This window comes from Triticum aestivum, chromosome 2A (genome assembly GCF_018294505.1).
Source record: "Triticum aestivum cultivar Chinese Spring chromosome 2A, IWGSC CS RefSeq v2.1, whole genome shotgun sequence".
NCBI classification, from domain to species: Eukaryota; Viridiplantae; Streptophyta; class Magnoliopsida; order Poales; family Poaceae; genus Triticum; species Triticum aestivum.
Window position 1 is genome coordinate 37,009,642 of NC_057797.1, and position 24,152 is coordinate 37,033,793.

The window sequence follows — 24,152 nt, forward strand, 5'->3', positions numbered from 1 at the left end:
CTCCGTTTCATAATGCAATGCATATAGGTTTTTTGAAAAATTAAAACTTACAAACTTTGACAAACTTTGTGAAGAAAAATATTTACATCTGAAATGTCAAACATATATCATTAGATTCATCATCATATGTATCCCTCCGTGTCCTGATTCACTATAGTCTCCTCGTATTCTGGGTCATATTTTGACCAAGAAAAATGTAAGTTGTACGTAGCAAAAATAGCATCATTAGAAACTACATTCATATAAGAATCCAACAAATACAAGTCATCCGGGTCTTACTGCCGCCTAGGCACCTCTCGGCTCAAGGACCGACTACTCTCCGATGTCAGCGTCTGCTTTAGTTGAATGCTCTCTTATCAATTGATGTACTGGTAAGGTATGTATTTGATTGATAAATACACAAGAATAATCTTATGTATTAATTAATTCACACTTATTTCCCATGAAAAATAGAATAAGTTCGCATTTTAGGTGAAGGAGAGCTCTGCAAATTAATGAGCGACATGACTCCTCCCTGGCATTGTATCTCTACTCCTGAAAGGGGGACAACAGTGATAGTAGTGCGCGGGGGCCAACGCAAAATCAGGCTCCAGAGCGTCGGGGCATCACTGGAGGAACTATGGATCACGGAATTCAGGGAATGATCTAACAGACAATGGTTATGGATCTTCTCCATTGGAGGAATTCATGATCAATAAGACCCTATATCTATTGAGCTCGTAGATATTGTGGGATGTGATCGAGTTCACGTTTCCTGGTTTCTTCTTCGGATTGCTACGTCTCTTGTACTAGACTTTTCTGGGTTTGATAAGGAAACACTCGGTCATTAGTTGTTGCATTTGTTGGTACAAAGAAGCGAACAGAATAATTTTTGGCTACATGATATCATTGTGTTCTGTGTAAAGTGAGCAACTCTATTCAGAAATTGTGTGCTATGTAAACTGAGCAACTATATTCAGAATGATTCAAGATTATTGTAGCATGGAGGCTTGTTCCATGTGGTATCTGTCTTTTTATGATTCTTTCATTTGTTATGACTTATGACTATCCTTTCTTTTAATTCTTGTTATTTCATATTTGTTTGCAGGAATCCACATGGTGTATCTTGCCCAATACTTCCCAAATGTGACTATTCTGATCAAGCACCTTTGGTGAGTTTCTCTTTAGATTTTAGAAGGTATATATTGATGCAAAGTTAGTAAAAGATCATTCTGTCTGTAGCAAGAATTGATAGACGCTGTACTTTTTTAGATGCTCCGTATAAACCGTGTAAGATAGCAGCGGGGAGTTTACATCAATATATTGGTACAATTATTATGGCGGGTGTTCTATGTCCCTTCGCTTAGGTGCTAGGCCTTAGAATTTCAGAGAGATTCAAGGAAGATAATGGACAAGTACATTGGTATGAATAGGTCATCGACTTTGACAGAAAATGCATACAGATTATCAGTTTTCCTGCTGAGTTGTACTATTATGCTATAGAATACGCATAATTAGTTACATATCAGTGGGCTACTCACCTGGTTAGTTTTCTCAAGCCATTTTCTCTGTGTGTGTATATGTTATTTTCCTTTTTACACTAACAAGAGTTTCATACTATTTGTACATTGGTATGAATAGGTCGTCGACTTTGACATAAAATGCATACAGATTATTAGTTTTCCTGCTGAGTTGTACTATTATGCTACAGAATACGCATAATTAGTTACAGATCAGTGGGCTACTCATCTGGTTAGTTTTCTCAAGCCATTCTTTTCTGTGTGTGTATATGTATATGTTATTTTCCTTTTTACACTAACAAGAGTTTCCTGCTTCAGGTATGGTGTGGTGCCCCCCCCCCCCCCCCCCAGCAATTTTTGGTAGGGAATAAAGAAGAAAAGATGGGCAGCATATATCCTAAACACGATATACATAATCTTATAATACATGGCTTCACTTAGTGAACATTAATTCTCTCCAGTGATAGGCTTTTGCATTGTTTTGCTGAACCAATGTATATTCGCTTTTGCCAATTTAAATCTCTACTCCTAATGGACGAATTGGTTGAATAGTCCCCCCACTTTCAACCGGTTTATTTTCAACCGGTTTTTCTTCGTCCCACCTCCCACCACCCCCCTCCCACCGGTTTTTCTCTTTCTCGTCTGGCCGACAATACCCAACGTATTTATGGTAATCAATCACAATTAATCCACGTATGATAAGGCTATAAACTTAGAAATCTCAAATATGATAATTATAATAATAAATCAATCCATGTATGGTAAGGCTATAACTAAGGAAATTTCGAATATGGTAATTATCACCAGAATCAAAGCTTTCCAAAAAAGTTCTTCTTGCCATACCCTAATCGTGACCTCCTCATCCTGAGGCATTATCTCTACTCTTAATGGAGCAGTTGCTAGGATTGCGTCCACTGTTATTATTCGTCTGGTTTATTTTCGTTCGGTTTATTTTCGTCTTTCCTTCCACCATCCCATGTACCGAAAGCCAAACGGATCAGAACTTTCCATGTGGACACAAATTATTTAGTAATGTCTTCATGGGAGAGAATCAATCACGGTTAATCTCTAATCAATATTTAAAAATCAAATCTAAATTAATTAACTTACCATAAGTCGGTCAATCACTGATTAATCTTTCCATACGTAGTCAAATTACATCAAAGGAAATGTTTCCATTATAGCAGTACCCTGCTACAAACCGAGCGAGTCGGGCTTTCACCCCGCACCGCACGACTCTTCTCTCCCCCTCGCCGCCTCCCGCCTCGGGCCGCTCGCCATTCGTCTTCCCGAGGGACGCAGCCGCACCACCGCGCTCAGCTGCTCCCTCACCTCCCCCGCCATCCTCACCCGTAGGACGCCGCCGCACCTCTCCTCTGCATCACCCTGTTGGCGGGATCCAGGTCACGGGGCTGATGACCTCATCATCTCTGACGGCGGATCTGGTCATCGGCGAGGAGGCCGAGCCTCATGCTTCGGCCACAGCCACCCCGACCTCGTTGTATGTTCGCCTCCTCATCCACCCCCTTCCCTGTCCAATTTTGCTTTATTTTGGTTCGTCTTTCATCCCGTCCAAACCAGACTTTTTACCTTACGATGCCCGCCTCCTATGTTTCTGCATTAACTAACACGGCGTCGCGTGATCGTGGAGCAGCAGGGTTGAGAGGATGGGTCTCAGTGACGGGCGGATGGCGTTCGTCGTGTGAGCGAAAATAGTATGTAACTCATGGAGTGCAAGCTATTGTGCGGCTACATGGCGACGCTCGACTGTAGCGTTGAGACATAGGGCACGTGTGCCATGATGTCGTGCTTCACCATCGCCTCCCCTAGCTTTCTCTCAAGGCATCTGGTCTCGATGGGTTGGGGCTCGCCTCCCGCACTCCTCTTTGTCGTGTACAAAAACCAAGGTGACCCCTAGGTACTCTCAACGCTTGGTCTAGAAATCCCTCGAATTTGTTGCCCAAGCCGAGTGTTGTGATCTGACGGTCGGTCATCGTGCAGGTGTTGAATTATTGAGGGAGGCTTTAGATCGTCCTGGGCATGGAGACGAGGCTGGCCATTAAGGATGTGGGTGAAGGTCACGTCGTTTCTTCTCCTGGCTCCAATATCCACTGCTGATATTTTGAGTTCTTTGATCTGAGAAAGAACCATGGGAACGTAAGGTTTTTAACCCAACATGATTTAATTACCCTTTTCACTTTTGTATTTTATAAGTACATAAGCATTCAGTTCTTCTATCCTTTGTACGAGGATGCAATTCACTCCAAACATGTAAACAGTGTCACATCTTACAGAAGCTTCTAATTTTTTACAATGAGTATGGTACATAAACCAATGTGCTTGGGTTGTGCTTTGTGTTTCTGTCATGCCTTGTCTTTAGAAGGCACCGTGATGAATGCTAATTTAATAGAGGAGAATCAAGCAAGCGATGTGCAATGATTTTAATGAATTTTAATGACCATATTCTACACTTAATGATGATTGATAGTCGATTTATGGTTTCTCCCACTTTAGTAAGAAAGATGTGGTGTACAGAATCTTGCAAAAATGGAGGATATGGATTTGGGGCGCGAACTGTCCCGACCACGGCGGTGCTGCCTACCAACACTATGTGCAAGACTGCCTGACTTGTCCTCTATCTTAATGGTAAGTTTCTCTCTTTTTCTATCTCGTGGTCTCCTTGATTTGTCTTTCGAGAAAGGATTGAAAGTAGTTTGGGTGGTTCAATTAATTCAATGCCCAACAATATCATCAGTTGTCAGCAAGAAGTTACTCCAAATTCCATCGCCTAACAATATCATCAGTTGTAAGAAGTTAGGAGTTTGGTACGTACCCCGGTGCAAGAGACCATGGATGCAAAAGGTACTTCTGCTAGAGTAAGATTAGATAGTCAAATTGTAGACAAACAGCAGTGTGCATTGGCATTGCAACTTCTGACATGGGATATTTGTGTAGTCAGATAATTAGGAACCTGGACTACAAGGGCAAATGGGAGGCACCTTTCATCGACATTCAGCCCAGGGAACCTCAACTTTCCCACTGTTGTACATTACCGAAAAAGGGTTTCCCCCCGCTTTGTATACAAAGCAACCAACCGAACCATCCAACGATAGGTGCTGGGGCGGAAACAGCACAGTCACGCCCAAAAGAAAAGAAAGAGAAAATACAAGAGAAACAAACGCCGACAACGGCGGATCGACAAAGAAATGAAGAAGCCTCGTGGCCGCTGCACCCACCGGAGATCTCCCACCAGACTCCGAGCCTCCGAAGCACCGGTACCAATCAACACCTCCAAGAAGGAACGCGACGAAGACGAGCTGCTGCCAAGGGTTTCCCCCGGTACGGTGAGGGGAGAGGAAGGGTAGCTCCGACGCCCTCTAGGAAGGTCTGGCGGCACCCACAAGCGCCACCGCGTCGATGTCGGCCAGGCCAACAGAGATTTCTCCCGATCCCAGCCTCCACCTCAGGCACTTCGAAGCTCGCCGCCAAACAAACCCTCACCCTGCGCCAGCCCGGACACGAAGCGTTCAACGCTGTCTCACCACGGCACCGTGAAGCATGGTCGGCACGATGAAGAAGAGGAGCCGGGACCAGGCAACAGCACCATCGGCACGCGGGAGGGCCCCACCTCCACCGCCGAAGACGGTAGCTGACCGGACGCAATGGCAGGAACACACCAGGCCCGTGGCCGCACAGGCCCGGCTGGGAACGCAGAGGCCCGTAAAGTTCCCGCCTTCGCGCTGCAGCCGGCACGCCGTCGGCTCCGCCGCCCCTGTCCAAGCCGCTCCCCTTCCTCCCCACACCGAAAGCCGCCAAGGGAGGCACCACCAACACGCGCACCGCCGGCCACCATCACCAGGTCGCCGGACCGCCACCGGCCGAGCCGCACCACCGCCGCACGCCCACGACGGAGAGGAACCACCGCAGCCGCCGGCAGCCCGAAGCCGGACCCCAGCCGCCGCCCACGCCGCCCTCGGCCCTCGCCGCCTGCCGGGCGGAACCGGCCGCTGCGGCGAGGCGCGTTCCACCGCGCAGCCGGCCACGCCGCACCACGCGCCGCCGCGCCGCGGCGCCCCGCGCCCGCACCGCGCCCGCCCGCGAAGGAGGGACCCGCGTCGCCCCCAACGCGCGGAGGAGGAAGAGCAGGGCCCCGCCGCCGCCGGCGCCGGTCAGGCGAGCCCGGCCGTGCCCCCTGGCGACGGCGAGGGAGGAAGGAGGAGGAGGGGAGACCGGAGGCGGCGGGATCTGGGCGCCCGCCCCGGCCGCCTCGCGGGTGGCGGCGCAGGCGGGAGGGGGGACCCTGACGTTACAATGGAAAACAGAAAAATATGACTAGATTCCCTACTGTTGTACATTCATACTACTGTCCATGTATCGCTTCTGCTCAACTATAATACACGGAAACATGAAAGCTCATGTTTTTCCCTTGTTTGTGCAGAGTACAAGGATGATTCCTACATCTATGCATTGATATGCTGAACCACATTGGCATTGAGCCAAGCCAGGTTAGTGATTCAAAAATTCTGAAAAAAATCTGTGAAATGTTGTTGACACTTTGTTAAGTATTTGGTTTAACTATGTATGTTTGATTCTTATCCTATGAAGCATAATTAAAGTGTTGACTTTGTTTGACATTTTGATGTATTACGTCTAATTAGTAGCATTTGACTTTTGTTTCATTTCAGATGTCTGATGTAGACAACTAAGGCAATGGCTATTGCATTGTAGGACGAGAAGGTCCAACGCGGTGGCGGCGGGTACATACCCAACGCGGCGACCCGTGGGCGCACCGGTTCTAGGGCCTTGAGAGCTGGGCCGGCATCCAGGCGGTGAACATGGATTGTGGCGTGTGGAAGTGGGCGGTGGTGGGCAGGGAACAATGTGGCCCTGTCAGCGTCCTCTTCGTTTAGCTTGACATGATCGTCGTTCAGCTGAAAACAAGATTACCTAAGGGATATTAAGACTAGGACATGAATGCACAATACTTTTCCGATGTGATTTTTGTAAATGGAATTAACTTTGTAGAGTTGGCATGACATGCGCCTTCACTAGCGTTAATAATAGACCCTCCCTCCTTCCAAATTCCTGACCAATCATTGTTTTTGTAAGGATCCTTCTCGACTTTTGTTAGTTGTTCATCTATTGTTCATCTATGAATGAATTTAACCATGTGGTCTAACTGATTGGTCATATGAACTTATGAAGTAGTTGTCGTGTGTACTAATTGCGACAAATGGAATCCTTTGCTTTTTGCATTGTTCACTAATATCATTAATAGATATGCATGTGTTACCGATATTTCTTAATTTGGCTGACTGAGCATTACTAGGCTATAATTCTTTGTGACTTTTGATTTTGTTTGTTGTTCTGATCCTATGTCGAATCAATCCCGATCCATGGGGAAGAAGATACAAGGGGACCGACCACTGAGTCGATGATGCCGACGATCGAGGACGGCAAACATAATCATTTTGGTGTCATAGGTTCATTGGAGCTGATGCCGCCACCTCCTCGCCCCTTGGTCTCGGAGGTTGTGATGGCCAGGTCAGCGACATGGCCACGTAGTATGCCTCATTTTCTCCTATTGTGTTGTTTCTTTTTTATCATGTGATTTCTATTTTGTTTCTGTTAGCAATAATTACAGCTCCATGAAGCAAAAGAAAGCTTGAGAAATCATTTTTGTTTATACTCAAAGGCTTGGCTACCTAGGGGTGTTATTGACTCCCTACCAAAAATTGTGTTTATACTCAAAGGCTTATGCATGCTTTCTAAAAAATATGTTGCACAATCACTGTAATTATGGTGTTATGTGAGTTAGAAGATTTCAGAAGTGCATCAATTGAGAATTACACATATTTATACATCGGACAGGGAAGCATGTATTTGATATTTCCTGCTGAAATTCAGCGTTTTTTATCGGAGGTCTAAATTTTCATATGCCAGACTTTTAAGTTAGATGGTGTGTTATAATGATTTTTTATTGGATGTTGTGCTGTATATTTGGGTCTATGTAATATTTGTTAGGAAATTCCATAATGTACTAAGGTTCTGGTTGCAGCATCTTGGAATATTTGTTTAAAGGTAACAAAATGCTCCATCTGTTGTCTTTAATTAATGGTTAATAACAATGGAAATGCTTCGTGAGATGATTGGTCTTAAGCATAAAAGTCATGTAGGGTGCTATCTACCTTGTGTAATATAGTGCACAATAAAGAGTACTATGTTTCTGTACCACTTTCTTTATTTTGTGCATCGCGTGTCTTTCTATGTATACATTATCGAATTACATTTTGTATCGAAGAATATTTTGTGTGATATGGATTTCAATTATGTTTACACGTAAAACTTGATATGCATTATGTTTATATATGCACACGGTAAAAATATTTAAAAGCCCGTGGCAACGCACGGGCCTTCTACTAGTGTATACAGTTTCAATTTCAAATCTATACACTCTATTTGTTTTTCTCCACCTTTTTGCGGTGATGAAAGAATTGTATTGTTTTAGCACGACAATGATGTGTATTTCACTTATTGCAAATGTTACATCCGTAATGATTCCTTGTTTTACCACCAGAAAAGAAAAATCAAAGCATTCCAATGTAACAGTAATCTGATGCAAAAGAACAGTAGTTTAGTGTTGAACCCTTGATTAACTGTCAACGATATTTTCATAAACAAAATAATCATTTGTTTTCTTATATGGGCTAAGTTGGGCTATATATCGTGGTCATTAATCAAGTTCACCTTTTGTGCAGTGTAAGCATAGACAGTAGGACGAGAAAGAGAAGAACGACAATTATCCCTTGTAGCAATGAATGGTACTTGGGCGCTGGAGGTGGAGCATACTGATGACTAGGAATATGTTCACATTTCAACTCGCCTCTGACGTCAGTGTGCATTTGCAAAGTTGAATGGACCTTTGAGAATGATTTCTATAGTTACTTGTTGTTTTGTGTCAATAGTATGTGTTAGGTTAACCCACTCTATTATATTATAAACATGAAAATTTCCATCCCTATTGCAATGCATGACGAAGATGAGATGGACGTTATCTGCTTTTAAAGAAAGTGGCTCCAGCGAGAAATGTCCCGCTACAACGGTAAACCGAGCGGGAAGGGAAGGTTCCAACAGAAAAAAGGGAAGATGCATCGAGGGATGAGGTTTTTGTGTTGGACCCGGATGTTGAAGATAACATGGTGGATAGCCCATAGCAACGCACGGGCATTCTGCTAGTAGGACCAATAATCCAGTACAGTACTCATTTAATGACTTATACTTGATATTGTCAGGGAAGAAAAGGAGTATTTAATCGATTACAGATCAGACCATCAGTGTTTGACTCAATATGATGTGTGCCCTTACTTTTTTTTTACTAAACAGAAGCTAAAAATGAGATTTTGGCTGATAGTTAACTTATTTACTTTGGTAAGGCATATGTCGATTTTACTACATTCTTTGATCGGCTATAGTCAATTTGCTTTAGGACCCATGCTCTCTGTAGCCTTGATTTAATTCATGCTAGACATTGTTTCAGAAAACAAGCGATCTGTTCCATAATGCCTATATTCTTTCTAAACCCAGAGAAACATGATGGTGATATTGTTATGCATGTATGAGTTGGACATCAGCTATTTATTTTGTACATCAAACATCCAATACCATCATTTTATTCACTCCATATTTTACACTTACTTTCTAAACATCATGTAATACAAAGTTCCCGCTGCAACGCGCGGGGCATCATCTAGTTTAATTAGGAGTATGGTGCTATAGATGCTACTACTATGCTTACGTGTACTAATATTTCGCAGTCGTGCTTCTGCCAACTATTGCATGCGCTGACTTGGTTGGTTGTCCTTTGTGCCAAAGAAAGAAAAATGCATTTGTGCTAATTTGCCAATGTGTGCGTTGGTGCATGTGTGTAATAAGTTGTATAGGCTTATGTGAAGTCACACAAGAGCAGAACCTTTGCTGATTATAAATTGTTTGATGAAAGATTGTATGTTCATTTGCCTAAGGGGTTGGTGTGAAAATCATCACGACAAACCCTGAATGGCCTACTTCATAGTGCTCAGCTGGAACCCATGACCAGTTCGCCACCAACCCTGAATACCCTATTTTAATTAGGAGTATGGTGAGTCTATGAAAAAGTTTACTATTTACGTATTGTTCTGATCCAATTTGTTTTTTTTTGCTGAGAGCTACTTATATGTTTAATGATCTGAAATTTGGAGCGCACCTCACGCATCAGATTATCTTCTATGCAAAAAAAAATCCAGATTTTTTTGAATTTTTCTAGTTTTTTTTTGAATTTTCTGTTCATCGTAGGTGCAGCTGAGCCTCGGCACGGAATCACCCCGTTCGCTATAGATGCTACTATTATGCTTACGTGTTCTAATATTTAGCCAATGTTTACTAAGTTGTCCTTGCGCCAAAGAAAGAAATGCATTTGTACTCAGTAAGTTGTGCTAATTTGCCAATGTGTGCTTAGGTGCATGTGTGCAATAAGTTGTATATGCTTTCTGTGCAAGTCATGAGAGCTTTGTGGCATTGGCATTGTGTAGATTCTCCTGCGTCAGGCTATGTGTACCGAGCTGGTGATCTACAAAAGGTCGACGGATCAGCGGGAGCAACAATGAAATTACATGCGGGGTGGACCATTGATGATGAGGAACCTGAAAGACAGTGCAAGATCTTGATGTTAAGATGTGGAGAGGATCAGGCAGGCAATGACAAGATTGGGTGGACGACGATAGGAACGGGCCAATCAATGATCGATGTGGTCATGTCGGTCATATAACTGCATTTCACTGATACATTGCTTTTTCGAGAAAAGTCACTTATAAGGCATCTTATATTTGATAATTATTAAAAAAAGACAATAGTTCATACAATGAAAAGACAACAAGATATGAAATGGCGAGCAAAAAAATAGACTACAAACAAAACCCGTCTTCTTACTTTGATTGCACATCACCCGTCAAAGTTTGAAACTTACACTGAATCACCGGTAAGGAAAAGGGACACTTGCAAACTCCTTCGCTAAACTAAGCTTTGAAGACTGTGACAACCGTTCACTGCTAGAAACAATGTCTAGTAAACATTAAAGGAACATCAGTTGGGGCATCATCCCACGTAATGTAGGCTTATAATGCTTCACCACCAGTCTAGATGGGGTGGAGAAACCGAACCATGTCGCAAAAAAAATTGATAGAAAAATGTCAAAATCACCACACCAAGTGCCAGCCCACTACTTAACTTGATTGATACACCAATTACTAAGATCCACTAAGATCCGAAAACAGTCAACAAATCTAGCGACATGTACCCTCACAGCCCTACGACGCTGCCAGATCGATCATCGTCGAAGTACCAACATGGCGGCGTGAAGGAGAGAGCTTGAGTGGCGGCTAGGGTTGGGACAATTTTCCGAATACACTCTACTAAGGGCGAAAGTGGTTAGATAATTTCGATGCAACCAAATAGAGTCACCACCTCACCCCCCTCCCCCCGGTACCAGAAAAGCCCATGTATGAACAAGGGTTGATTTTACTTCCACACTTAGCTACTCTAGGTTGGGGAGTAGGGCCAGGGGGGAAGTTCTAGATACTTTTCCGTACTTTGTATCTGGCGTACTTCACCTAATTTCCTCCGCAGTCTTAGGCTTCGGTGGCATTTATCACGCGCTTCTGGGACCTGAGACTCCTGAGGAATCTTTTCCATTCTTTGGTTATGTCTGGAAAGATAGAAATAAAATGACTACAATTTTGGGTATTCACTTAATTTTGTTAGGTCTAGGTGCTTTTCTTCTAGTACTCAAGGCTCTTTATTTTGGCGGTGTATATGATACCTGGGCCCCTGGGGGGGAGATGTAAGAAAAATTACCAATTTGACCCTTAGTCCCAGTGTTATATTTGGTTATTTACTAAAATCTCCTTTTGGTGGAGAAGGGTGGATTGTTAGTGTAGATGATTTAGAAGATATAATTGGTGGGCATGTATGGTTGGGTTTTATTTGTGTATTTGGCGGAATTTGGCATATTTTAACCAAACCCTTCGCATGGGCTCGCCGTGCATTTGTATGGTCTGGAGAAGCTTACTTGTCTTATAGTTTAGCTGCTTTATCTGTCTTTGGTTTTATCGCTTGTTGTTTTGTATGGTTCAATAATACAGCTTATCCGAGTGAGTTTTATGGACCCACCGGGCCAGAAGCTTCTCAAGCTCAAGCATTTACTTTTCTAGTTAGAGACCAGCGTCTTGGAGCTAATGTGGGATCCGCTCAAGGACCCACAGGTTTAGGTAAATATCTAATGCGTTCCCCAACTGGGGAGGTTATCTTTGGAGGGGAAACTATGCGTTTTTGGGACCTTCGTGCTCCATGGTTAGAACCTCTAAGGGGCCCCAACGGTTTGGACTTGAGTAGGTTGAAAAAAGACATACAACCTTGGCAAGAACGACGCTCAGCAGAATATATGACCCACGCTCCTTTAGGCTCTTTAAATTCCGTGGGTGGCGTAGCTACCGAGATCAATGCAGTTAATTATGTCTCTCCTAGAAGTTGGTTATCAACTTCTCATTTTGTTCTAGGATTCTTCTTTTTTGTGGGCCATTTATGGCATGCAGGAAGAGCCCGAGCTGCTGCAGCAGGTTTTGAAAAGGGAATCGATCGTGATTTGGAACCTGTTCTTTACATGAACCCTCTTAACTAAGATTTTCTTATTTATACCTGTTCTACTTTTTTTCTGTTCTGGCTCGGTTATTCCATCTAGCCGAGCCATTCATTCCTTTTTATGAAAGAAAGATAAGGGACAGAAAAAAAAAAAATGAAAGAAACAAACGTATTCAATAAGCAAAAGGAGAGAGAGGGATTCGAACCCTCGATAGTTCCTAGAACTATACCGGTTTTCAAGACCGGAGCTATCAACCACTCAGCCATCTCTCCACAGCCTAATCCTTATTTTACTCCTACAAATAGAACATAGCCATATAAAAAATAAAAAGATTTATTAGCCTCTAGAAAGATATCAGATACAAGTTCCTTTTCGATATATCTCTGTATACTGTATACACGGATACAGGATCCGCTATACCCGCTTGTGAAATAAAGAGTAAATAATCTCTTCTCACCCCCATATCCAAATAAAAAAGCGGTTTAAGTAATAAATTTGAATTAAAGAGAAGAATCAATGGATTCATGATTAAACCCCTCCTACTTCTTGTATTTTTTTACAATTTTGGTTAAGTGAGGGATCAAATATGTAGTCAACTTTATTTGATGGTAGCTTGGAGGATTAGAAATATGACTATTGCTTTCCAATTAGCTGTTTTTGCATTAATTGCGACTTCCTCAATCTTAATAATTAGTGTACCCCTTGTATTTGCTTCTCCTGATGGTTGGTCAAATAATAAAAATGTTGTATTTTCCGGTACATCATTATGAATTGGACTAGTCTTTTCTCGTAGCTATTCTGAATTCTCTCATTTCTTAAATTAAATTTGGTTAATATTTATTAACCCCATAAAAAAGAAATAATAAAGGCCATTTCTTCTAAGACATCTACCACTTCGTCCCTGGCAAAAGGCCGCTACCGAATTCTGCAGGAACCGAGGGGCGAGGCCGGAAGAAGGCAGTGTTTCTCGGCGGGGCAGAAAAGGAATCTCCCGGAGCGAAAGAAATGGGGATAAAATTCAAGGTCAAGCTATACAAGGACAGGGCGGGAAGCAGCGGAGACGCCGCCGCCGCCGGCGGACCCACGCCGCCGCCCGCGCCGTCGCCCTCCCACGACCCCGCGGCGCTTCCCACCTCGCCGCACCCGCGTCAGCCGCCGCCGACCGCCATCTTCAGTTACACGGTGAGTTTCTTGCTTCCTCCTGCTGTCTCCCGGGTGAGCGGCGAGGCGATGGTTGCTCGGCGACCGTTTCGCCGGTATCTCGTTCGTGCAGCGCGATTCGGTGGTGCGTCCGGGTGGCCTCGGCTTCGTTCTTGGCCCGCTTTCGGGCATTTCCTGCGCCCAGTTCGTGGGGGGACGCTTTCTTGGCTGCTGCGGGATCGGGCGTCGTCGTCGTAGTTTGGTTATCAATCTCTTGGCTACGTTCTTCGAATTGGTGCGGTTGTTCGATTCTGATTTCGAGCCCTCCAACCAATTCGTCGGGGCTTCTATCCAGAAATTGCGTTCCTTTGATTGCTGCGAGTTCTTGGTCCAACCGCGCGCGTGACTTGGAAACTGAAGGCTGTTGGATTTCCCTCTGTTGTCCGGGCCGGGAGTTCTGGGTCTCACTGCACTTTTTTACACCGTTCTCTGCACTTGTGCTGCAAACTTTTCTTTTCTTACAATGTCATGCCATTTTTCTAGTATGAAGGACAGGATGATGATGACGATGATTGGCCCGAAGACGATGGGACGGATTTGGATGCGGTGCAGGAGGATGAGGTGAGAATTTGTGCTCCTTTGCTGCTACTTCCTAGTTCAATTCCATGACTTGGTGACTTGAGTTATTTGTCCAGTTGTTTCTGAACACAGAAAAGGATGCCTCACAGTGCTGGAATTATAGTTGTCTAGTTGTTGAATGTTGATTGCATTAGTTGGAGTCTGAATCTGTTGCTGTAGTTGTTGCTACACTTGTTTCTTTTTGGGTAATTATGGGCCTTATTTGTGCTGGAAAGTATCCTTTACAACTCCCTGTCTGCAATTGTTTATAGGATGAATTACCAGATGATCAGAAATTCTACATTCCATTGTTCATGAGTGGTCAAAAGAAGAATCTCCCGCATGGTATTGTTCGGCATGACTCGGTGCCGCTCAACAAAAATGAATACTTTTCTCTGTGGAAAAACTGGAATCAGCTGCTGGACGGCAAGAGAACATACCTCCGACCACCGAGGGGCCGCCGTGTTCTCAGTGTCAGTGGTGTTTTCCGGCGGCCCTTAGCTCGTCCATGGGCATTAGAATTCCAGGTGAGAAAATCATAGCTCCTCTGAGGGCAGGCCTGGCGCAGTGGTGAAGTCCTCCCCACTTGTGCCAAGAGGTCCTGGGTTCTAACCAGCCTCTCTGCATTGCACTTTGCAGGGGTAAGACTAAGTTCCTATAATCCCTCCCCAGACCCCACCTTGTGTGGGAGCTTCTATGCACTGGGTCTGTCCTTTTTTTAAAAAAAATCATAGCTCCTCTGTTCACAACAATGCAGTGAATAAACTTTCACTAGATTTTAAAGAGTTAGATCTTGAAATATTTCCAGTGAGCTTCTTCACTGTCCCAGTTATTCCTTGTCGGAGAGTAACATTGTTATCTTGAAATTTGTCAGCTTAACATGCTAATTTTATTAGCATTCGCCTTGTTTGAGTGTTTGTTACATGTAACCTTAAAATGTTCAAACTGCAATCACTCCCCTAGAGAACTATGGTCTATGGTACTATCTAGGGAAGACATTGACTTCTTATTTGAATCTTTTGATGTTAATTTTCATAGATGTTATTCTGCGCAATTACAAGTGGAAACTGGAACCTACTCTTGACATGGTCAATATGTGTCTTAACCAATAATGTGAGTTAGGGTACAGGAGAAGTTCTTATGTGACTTAAAATAAGTTTTAGTTTTGCACATTGTGATCGATGATCCTTATCTAATGTTATACATAGGTTTTCTCCATGAAGGCCTCGTGTCATTTTCCTCCTAAATAAGTGGATGATTGGTGCATGAAAACCATAATAGAATTTCTTAGGCTTACAATTTTGCGCCTTGTGCTTCAGCATTACTTATTCGAATCCATTATTAATTCAGATGAATCTACTAAATAGTTAGTCCTTTTTTGTCGTACTTACTTGTTCTATGGCAGGAACCACTCTTGGATTTGGTTGAGGATTATCCAGATAATGACACTGTCCAGGAAATGATCAAGGTAAGTTTGCATGGCACTACAGGAGCATTCTCATTATTTAATTGTTTTATGCTAATGTGCAAAACTAGTTTTGTGCAGATTCTTTGTCAGCGCTATGTGCATTTCAAACGAACTCGTGGAGATGGCAGCTGTTTCTACAGAGCTTTCTTTTTCTCCTACTTGGTAACCATCTAAGTTACTAGGTTTTTTGTGCTGTTGCTTTTTTGTTTTGCATCGAAGTTTGATATGACTATGCTTGTAAACAGGAAAATCTTGGACAAATACAAGATAGTCAAGCTGAAGTTACTCGTCTAATGGAACATGTGGCAGTGTCCAGAGAGAATTTCTGTCGTCTGAAATGGGACAAAGCATACTTCTTAAATCCTGAAGAATACTTTTCAAGTGTTGCTTCTGTATGTATTCTCATAGCTCACAGAAGCTTTTTTTTTTCTGATGTCGTAACCCTAATTCTTCTGGAATAAGTTTTGGCATTTACTGAAAATCAAACTATCTATGATTTATAATACTTGCCAAAATAACTTGATGTCCCTTATGTGGCCTGAATTATCCAGTGCCCTTGCTGAATCTGTTCTGAAAGTTATCTGACCCCTTCCACATCATCAGAAAATATCTTTAATGAAGAACAAGCCTCACATTGAAAAAGGCATGCTACTCTTGCTTTTTTACGGTAGTACACATCTTTGTTTACTGTTCCGAGTATGAAATATATGCAGTGAGAATGTGAGATGTATAATAGAAGATAGATTTTGCATTTGGTCATATCTATGACTGAACTAAGGCAAAATTTGGCCCAGCCTGAGCTTTCTATTACTTATCGAAAGAACAGCACAAAGTTCCGGCAAATACAAAACTCCTTGGTCTTAGCGAATTCCAAAATACGCCCACTAAACAGGCAAGGACGGTTATGCAGAGTGAGAAGAGACTAAACCTATAAGCGCTCAGGGAGCTGCCATACATGTAAAATTTAAGGAAAGACTGGGAAAGTTCTGTAAATGTTTATTTTCTAGTATCTGAATTACTTAATCTTCAGGATAGTATGTATGGGATCTAAGAAGAGTATAGAGAAGAAATGTTTACAAGTTCAAGTAGTTTTGTCGCATGTAGCATAGAGGAACTGTACCTGCTGCATGAACAGTGGACATATCAGTTTTAGGCTTATTAGCTCTGATCATGGAAATTATTTAATAGCTCAGCATTTCATGCTGTAAATGCAACAACAGGCTATTTATAAAATTTTAAACATTGCGTAGATGACATGGTGGAGAGTACTGGTCTACTGGACCACACCAACTTAAGAGCTCCTTAATAATACTATGGCCTGTCATCATATTCCACTTGACTAAAAACTCCACTTTTCATTCTTGCTACAGTATGGATGCTGTTCAGCTCAAGCATTCACTGCAAAAATAGTGGAGCATTAGGAGCAGTTGGCGTGATATTTCGCTGAGATGTTTGTTTGTTGCACCTGCTGTATGCAGTATGCTAAGCGAATATGATTTTGTCGACATAATATAGCTTTGATCATATACTTAACCGGTTTTCTGCATGTTATTTCAGGAGTTGAATCATTTGGTCAATTCTGTTGCAAATGGGTATGAGCTTTGAACTTGATATTTTCTATTGATTTTCTTTGACAAGACATGACATTAAGTTTCAAGATCCCTTTGCTTCTTTGTAGTTACGTTTGGGATTAAAAATAATTGCTTTTATCATTTGCAGTCTTAGTTCTGACGAGTTGCAGAAGAGAAGTCTACAGGAGATGATGCTACTCAGGGGTAAGGATACTACATGCTTGCCAAGATGTTTTGTTTGTCCACTTCTCTCTCGCTTAACACTTTTTTTCCAGTTATTTCCTTCCTAAGATTGCTGGCAGAGACTGAGATCCGTACGCGAATAGATGATTACAACCCATTTATCCCCGGAAAGATGAATGTCAATCAGGTTAGAATTTCTTACCCCTAGTACTTTTCTCGAATAGTCAACTAGTATTATCAACGTTGAGAATTTTCTCTGCATAAGCATGTAAAGTCCCGGAAACAATTATCCCTGAGTTGTAATAAGATAATCATGACCAAAATAAGTTGAGAATTTTCTCTGCATAAGCATGTAAAATCCCGGAAACAATTATCCCTGAGTTGTAATAAGATAATCATGACCAAAATAAGTTAACCAATACTGAATTTACCATTTACATACTGAGCTCACCGTTGCACATATTATGGTTTTGTAACAGTATTGCTGGAAAGAGGTGCGTCCCCTGGACGTTAAAGCATCGGCGCTAGCAATGAGGGCTCTAACGTATGCACTTGGCATCCCGCTGCGACTCGAAACTCTAGGCGAAGGCTTGACGGCTGGAGGTTTGCAAGTAAAGCGCCTTGATTTCTTCCCTCGATCAGAATCAGGGAAGGGTGCTTTCCATATAGTTCGGAGCTATTGGTCGTCAACCACAACCCCTGAACCACTGGAGATTGGAAGTGGCAACCTGATATCATCTGATGGCACACCTTTGCTGACCTTGCTGTGTAGGCCTGACAACTGCGATATTTTGTATCGCAAGTAAACAAACGGTGCAAGTATTACTTGACGTACAAAATTCTTGGATGACGATACAAAAACCTAAGGGATTTTTTGTGGCATCTCATCTTAATCTACTTGTAAAGTTGAGATTACTCAATTGAGCAAAAAGCCACAAGCTGTTCTATTCGCTTGGGCATGTTTAGTGTAGTAGTTTTAACTAGGCATCAATTATATATTTAGGAATACTTGCATTGGGAAATGGGAATATATATTGCATTCTTACTGATGTGTTGCTCCTTGGCTTCTGTATTCGGAGGATGAGAATATATGAAGAATTAGTTTTTTTTAATATATATGTTGCAAGGTGATATTGCAGATGTTCTTTTCTCCAAAATTTGAGTATATAATTAGAATGTGACTGCAGATTTGAATCTTCACACTTGGTGAGCTTTTTGGGATAAACGGTTAGGTTCTTGCATGTTTCTGCCTCATGCAGCTTCCCAAGCTTTCTTGTATTAGGGTGAAACTGTAATCTTGGCATACTATTACTGAGAAGTAGTGTCTGGACTTAAAGTAGAATAATATTCAATAAAATCATCTCCTCCAAATGTATTCTGCGGTCAAACTTATCTAGCTTTGAACACAGAATATAAGATATTTTTAGCCCGATAATGTGAAAGTATCATCATCAGTTTGACCACGTAACATTTCATAATTTCTGACTCAACACAGATACAAAAATAGTACTACCTCGGCTACAAAAACGTCTTATATTTTCGGATGGAGGTAGCCTCTCCTCTCTCCTTTAACTAGAGAAAAATATATGATGTGACATTTCTTACAACCCGCCTATGTCACAATATTATGCCGTTCAAAGTCTGTAAAAAATGTTTAAACCATCATCTATTATAATAAACAAAAAGAACAAATGGTCATAGCAACTGTCTAGCTAGCTTCACAAATTCTACCTGAAGCCACAATCACCGCCATGTCACACACGCGGCATGTTGACCAGTTTGCGTACTCCCGCAGGACTGCATAAATTTCAAGGTGGATCCAGTAAACCAAAACTTGATCATTTTTTAGAGAGATGGCAAAACCATAAACATGGGACAACGATGAGAAAATTCTAATTTTTTGTAGAGATGGCCCACACATTCATATCACCCATATTATGCTTTCGTTCTCTTTTTACATAATTAAACAGCAGATCTGAATGTGTCATGAGGCAATACAGTCCAACTCAATCTGAAATTTTAATGTGGGAGTAATCACATCACAAAACTACAGTTGGCCCACACGGGAACTCCAAGGCGGACCCGCAAACCGCCCGTATCCGTCCGGACCGCGCTGTCCGGACCATGGGAGTCATCCAACATGGACCTGTATCGGTCCGCGGCACGGTCCGGACGCGTTTTCTCCCGCAAACCGGAAACAAACAAGGGGAAGGTTTGCGGGAACCTGGACAACTCCCAATCCAGCTTCTGACCATACTGGCCCAACAAAACCTCCCACCCGCCCATTCTTTCCATCCCACTCCTCGCGCCGCTTGCCGCGCGGCATTCATATCGGCCCAGAGGATGGAGCGGCCGACATTGATGCCGCGATTTGACCGGACGGGAAAGCGGCACAGACAGACGCGACCTCTTGGACCGTTGGAGATGCCCTAAGGAAAAATAAAACTATCAATCTAGAGGAAGGAGAGCGAGTGAGGCGTTTTGGCTTCCAGGAGCATCTGCATCTGCGCTGAATAAAAAAAATCTAATTTTTTTGGCATGGTAGATAATTTGGTGCGTGGTGTCCAGTCCAAATTTCAAATCATTTGGACATCTGAGTAGCTCTCGGCAAAAAATACAAATTTGGGGTCTGTTAAATAGTGTACTTTTTGACTCAATTTGTTTTTTTCTGAGAGCTACTCAAATGTCCAAATACTCTGAAATTTGGAGTGCACCTCACGCACGAAATTATCTATCATGCACAAATTTTTTGAATTTTTTACGAATTATTTCTTGACCGGGTGCAGATGATCCCGGGCTCAGAATTGGATATTCGAAGGAGAGCAACCTTTTTTCTCTCTCCCTGTCATCCATAATAGAGGAAAAGTGATATTATGAAATGTCGCCTGGAATGTGTTTGCACCAAATGTTTTATCTCTCCAGACTTTTGATGTGTTTTGTCTTACGATAAACATTGTAGGTTGTCGCGGCAAACTGAAAATATCAACTCATATCAGAAAGGAAAAAAATGTTAAGTATATTGTGATCAGATTAATATTAACACTCAGCTCGTTGTCCCTACAAAGCATTCAACTTTGTTTTTTTTTCAGTTTTTCATGCTTCTTCTGAACATAAGACCTTCTTCATTACACCTTTTCTTTTTATCAAGCAAGTATTTCAACGGGTACCGACAATCCAAGGGGTCAGGGGGGCAGTGCCCCCCCCCCCCCCCCCCCCCCGGTCCCAAAATATCTTTTATGGATGTTCACAGTTCCGTCACGCCTAATAGTCCAATGATGTTGTTGTAAGAGTTGTATGTTTATTGTACTAGTTGCATGTTGCTCACGGGCAGGTCACATATGACATGGGTAATAGATCGTGGCCCTCTCGGGTGACCTCATACGCACGGGGCGTCCAAGGTGGCAATTGTCACTTTGGAGGGTGAAGGGTTATTTATACTCACCTTTGTTCCTCCTCCAACCCTAACCAACACATTTGAGCTCCTCCTTCATTGGTACTCCTCAAAAGCTTGATTATTCTCAATACTACCATCCAAATACCACCAAACTTTGGCCCAATTTACACTTTCACCAAACCAGTTCATGGTCTCCACTCTTGTTCATCGCCAAACTTGTTACTCTTGAAGATTTGGGGCTCCAAGGCGGTAGGAGTCAATTCCCGGGGCTCCAAGGTGGTTGGAGTCAAGTCCCGGGGCTCCCAGTCGGTAGGAGTAAAGTCCCGAAAGCTTCCTTGCATTGGTGTGTTTGAAATATGCCCTAGATGCAATAATATTGTACTATCTATTTCCACATTTATAATTAATAGTTTATATTCTATGCTATAACTGCTATGATAAATGTCTTATATTTTTGTATGGTTACTATCCTAAATAGCAGTAACATGGAGTGTCTTTTGGCCATAGCCAGCATCTAGTAAGTTGTTACATGCGCAAAACAATATTTCTCTAAATGTATGTGATGTTAATGCAGTCAGGAAATGAGCGTGTTGAAATTAAAATAAGCATGGGAGTTGTGCTTGCTGAGATAATGAGGTCTTTGGGCTGGAGTGCTCCTGTGTTTAGTGTAAGCTCTCGGTGCAATTAGATGTATCTTTCTAAGGTTGAAATATCGAAAGTGGAGGTTGTTGTAGTGAGACAAATCATTAGTATTTTTGGTACAAATATGGGCACCGAAGATGGTGCGTCTAAGAGTGCAGCTCTAGCTCTGTCCTGTCATTAGAGACAGATAGAGACATTTATGTGGTGGATTTGAACTACAACAGCAAGGCACACGACGGTCATTATGTGTGTGAAGTGAAAATGCCGCACAGGCTATTTCATCATTAGCGACTGACATCTTTCAAGGCTGGCATCTTATGGTGGATGGGCTACGCCAGTGAGATAGGGAGTGTCGAATGTAGCTTGCACAACATGCCATTCAAGGTCCGTGTGACTAGATGTACAATGCGAAATGAGAGTTTGCTAAGAAAGGGGCTGCACTATATGCAACGTGTATTACTGCTCTAGTTTTTGCAAGACATCGATTGCAGGTTGCTGCGACATGGATAGAAGAGGACTGGGCTGAATGCATTGCTAGGTGAACTAAGATGCAGTTTGTGTTATATATCTGCAAGTGACATAGACTGTTGCTGGATAGAAGAGGACTGAGCTGAATGCATTGCTAGGTGAACTAAGATGCAGTTTGTGTTATATATGTGTATGTGACATAGACTGTTGTTGTTTGTGCTATGAACCGGATCTGTGGTTTTTTTTTTTTGCTAGTGACTTTCTATTACAGTCTGTATATATCTCTCTATGTTGAACAACTAATGTTACTAATCATGTACCTTGAGCTTAATGTATGTTATCACTTATGAAAATTGTAAGTATGCTCAATTTGCGTATTATTACCAACAGAATGGTGAATGTCTTCAAATCAAATGAAAAGAGAGCTCACGTGATTTAGAAGCTACAACCAGATATAAAACAGTTACGATTAGATATAAAACACAGGTCTTTAATTCACATATATAGTTCCAGCCAAACAGGCAGTATAATTCAAGTCTCGTAAGATCATACTACATACAATATATTCACATTGGACATTATGCTCAAGCAATTTCATACGAATAGGTTTGGGTGCATTGGTATTTGTTGTGATTGGCCACATATTACAAAATATAAATGGGGAAGAACGCAGAGGCTCTTGCTATCCAGGAAAGCAACCACATTATATGCATCACAATGTGGAATTGGAAGTATATTAATTACATTTGTGAAAATTAATGTGCTAATCAACCTAGTCAACATCAGTGTTTAGTTTCATTCACCTTTCATTGTAGTTCCTTACCCTTTGACCTGCCAGTGCCCTTTCTTGTGGGTTGCGGCAGATAGAGTCTTGGAAAGTACATACCCAGAGGGGGTATCTGCAGTGACCTTGCTGCTTATGTAATGGAAACATATGTCAGGTTAATTATAAAGAGAAAATGTTTGTTAGACGTGGGTATATTCTTCATATGCAGTGTCAGCACCCATGTTGCTGCTTATAGAGTTCAGATGCATTTTTGATAATTTTGCTGAAAGTTAAAGAAGAATACAAAGCAGCAAGTGTTACCTTTTTTTTTAGTATTGAGAGCATCTACTTCAGTACCCACTGTTTCCTTTAGGGCTCCAAGATTCATGCTCTCTTTGTAATGCCCGGTTATGTAACATATCGTAAGCTCAAATGAGCAGGCATGCAATAAATGTAATCTCATTTTTTTGAAATTTTTGAACTGTTATGATGGGCTCATACCAAATTGAAAAGATACGTCCATCAAAGTGAGACCTTGCCAAATTGAAAAGATATGTCCAAATTGAAAATAATTACCTTAGGCTTAGGGGGTCATCTTCCTGGATCTTGACGCCGCACGAGTACTTAAAAAAATTACAAAAAGGAAATCGATTTGCAGAACAGAAAAACAGCATGCGCAGTATGCCCCCCTCCTCGGCGCACTTCACCATGTTGTATGTATTCACTAGTTAGTTGTAGTTGAGTACATTATAATCATATTATTTGCATCATATAATCACATATATATAGATGATGTATCGAGACTTTATTTTCCAACTAAAATTATGTTTTTATCTTAATGCCTTTATTTTTTCATGATATACGATATATATTGTTGAAAGTACATATGTTAATATTCATTGTGCCTCAATCGCACTAGGGCCTCCATAATGCTAGGTCGGCCCTGGCAGGGCACTTCGGGTGAAGGTGGCGGCGAGGGGCTGCCGCTACGGGATGGCGGCAATATGCCCAGCAGCCAAGGCCGATCGCCGCCGCGATCAGGGCAGATGACTACAATGATGACAACATCTCCTTGAGGCAGGCTCTGGGAAGAACCCATGGTCCTCGGTGTGGTTGGAGCTACACTAGAGAGGAGAAGGTGAGTGGCCGGAGAAGCAAGAAGCAAGAACTCCTCGGGTGTGTGCTGTGAGGAACAAAGTGCTCTGGAGGAGCGTGACTGGGACTTTGCACTAGGTGGGTTGTGCATCTCGACATGGACATCGTCATCTCTCGTCATCATAGGCACCCGGAGGGCTCCGCACTACGTGTCACCACATCACATACATATTGGACTCGTATAGTATGACGGAACAAATAGGCAGCTCAAGCAGCGGCCCGTTCATCCTGCTAAACTCCTCTATTAGTTCACCGTTGACTGTAAAATTAATACATTACAATTGTTTTGTGGTAATATTGGTCAGGAACCTGTCCTTTCCCCTAGTATGTAGTAATGTGAGTGGCTGGTCTTGGCTGCCAGATAGGCTACTAGCGTGAGGTGATGTGTTAGACTAGCTTGTCGGGCATAGAGTGGCTATGTACCCCAAGCACGGTCTATCTATACTTCCCTACTCCATCTCATGTTCCTTCCCTTTTCTTCCTCTTGATTATCCAACTGCTTCATGTTCTCATATGTCTTTTCATCGACACCTTAATGGTAACATTATGTTATCAACCATTGACATGGAACCCTAC

The 24,152-nt window shown here is 42.4% G+C and overlaps 1 protein-coding gene, 1 non-coding gene and 1 pseudogene across 3 annotated transcripts; 2 read left to right on the forward strand and 1 right to left on the reverse strand.

Moving 5' to 3' along the window:
- The first annotated feature begins 6,334 nt into the window (after positions 1 to 6,334).
- Positions 6,335 to 12,762, forward strand: LOC123191445 (photosystem II CP43 reaction center protein-like; annotated as a pseudogene). The gene is made up of 2 exons (XR_006496790.1): positions 6,335 to 6,388; positions 10,989 to 12,762. The product of XR_006496790.1 is annotated as a photosystem II CP43 reaction center protein-like (transcript).
- Positions 12,356 to 12,443, reverse strand: TRNAS-UGA (transfer RNA serine (anticodon UGA)). Its single transcript has one exon. It is a non-coding gene; the product is annotated as a tRNA-Ser (tRNA).
- Positions 12,763 to 13,064: 302 nt separating the features above from the next.
- Positions 13,065 to 18,196, forward strand: LOC123184529 (OVARIAN TUMOR DOMAIN-containing deubiquitinating enzyme 1). Its single transcript, XM_044596627.1, has 10 exons — positions 13,065 to 13,353; positions 13,855 to 13,932; positions 14,202 to 14,456; positions 15,335 to 15,397; positions 15,476 to 15,559; positions 15,643 to 15,789; positions 16,955 to 16,989; positions 17,117 to 17,172; positions 17,244 to 17,338; positions 17,631 to 18,196. Exons 1-10 carry the CDS (start codon positions 13,177 to 13,179, stop codon positions 17,955 to 17,957), a joined length of 1,317 nt encoding a protein of 438 aa, XP_044452562.1. The 5' UTR covers positions 13,065 to 13,176; the 3' UTR covers positions 17,958 to 18,196.
- The last annotated feature ends 5,956 nt before the right edge of the window (positions 18,197 to 24,152 follow it).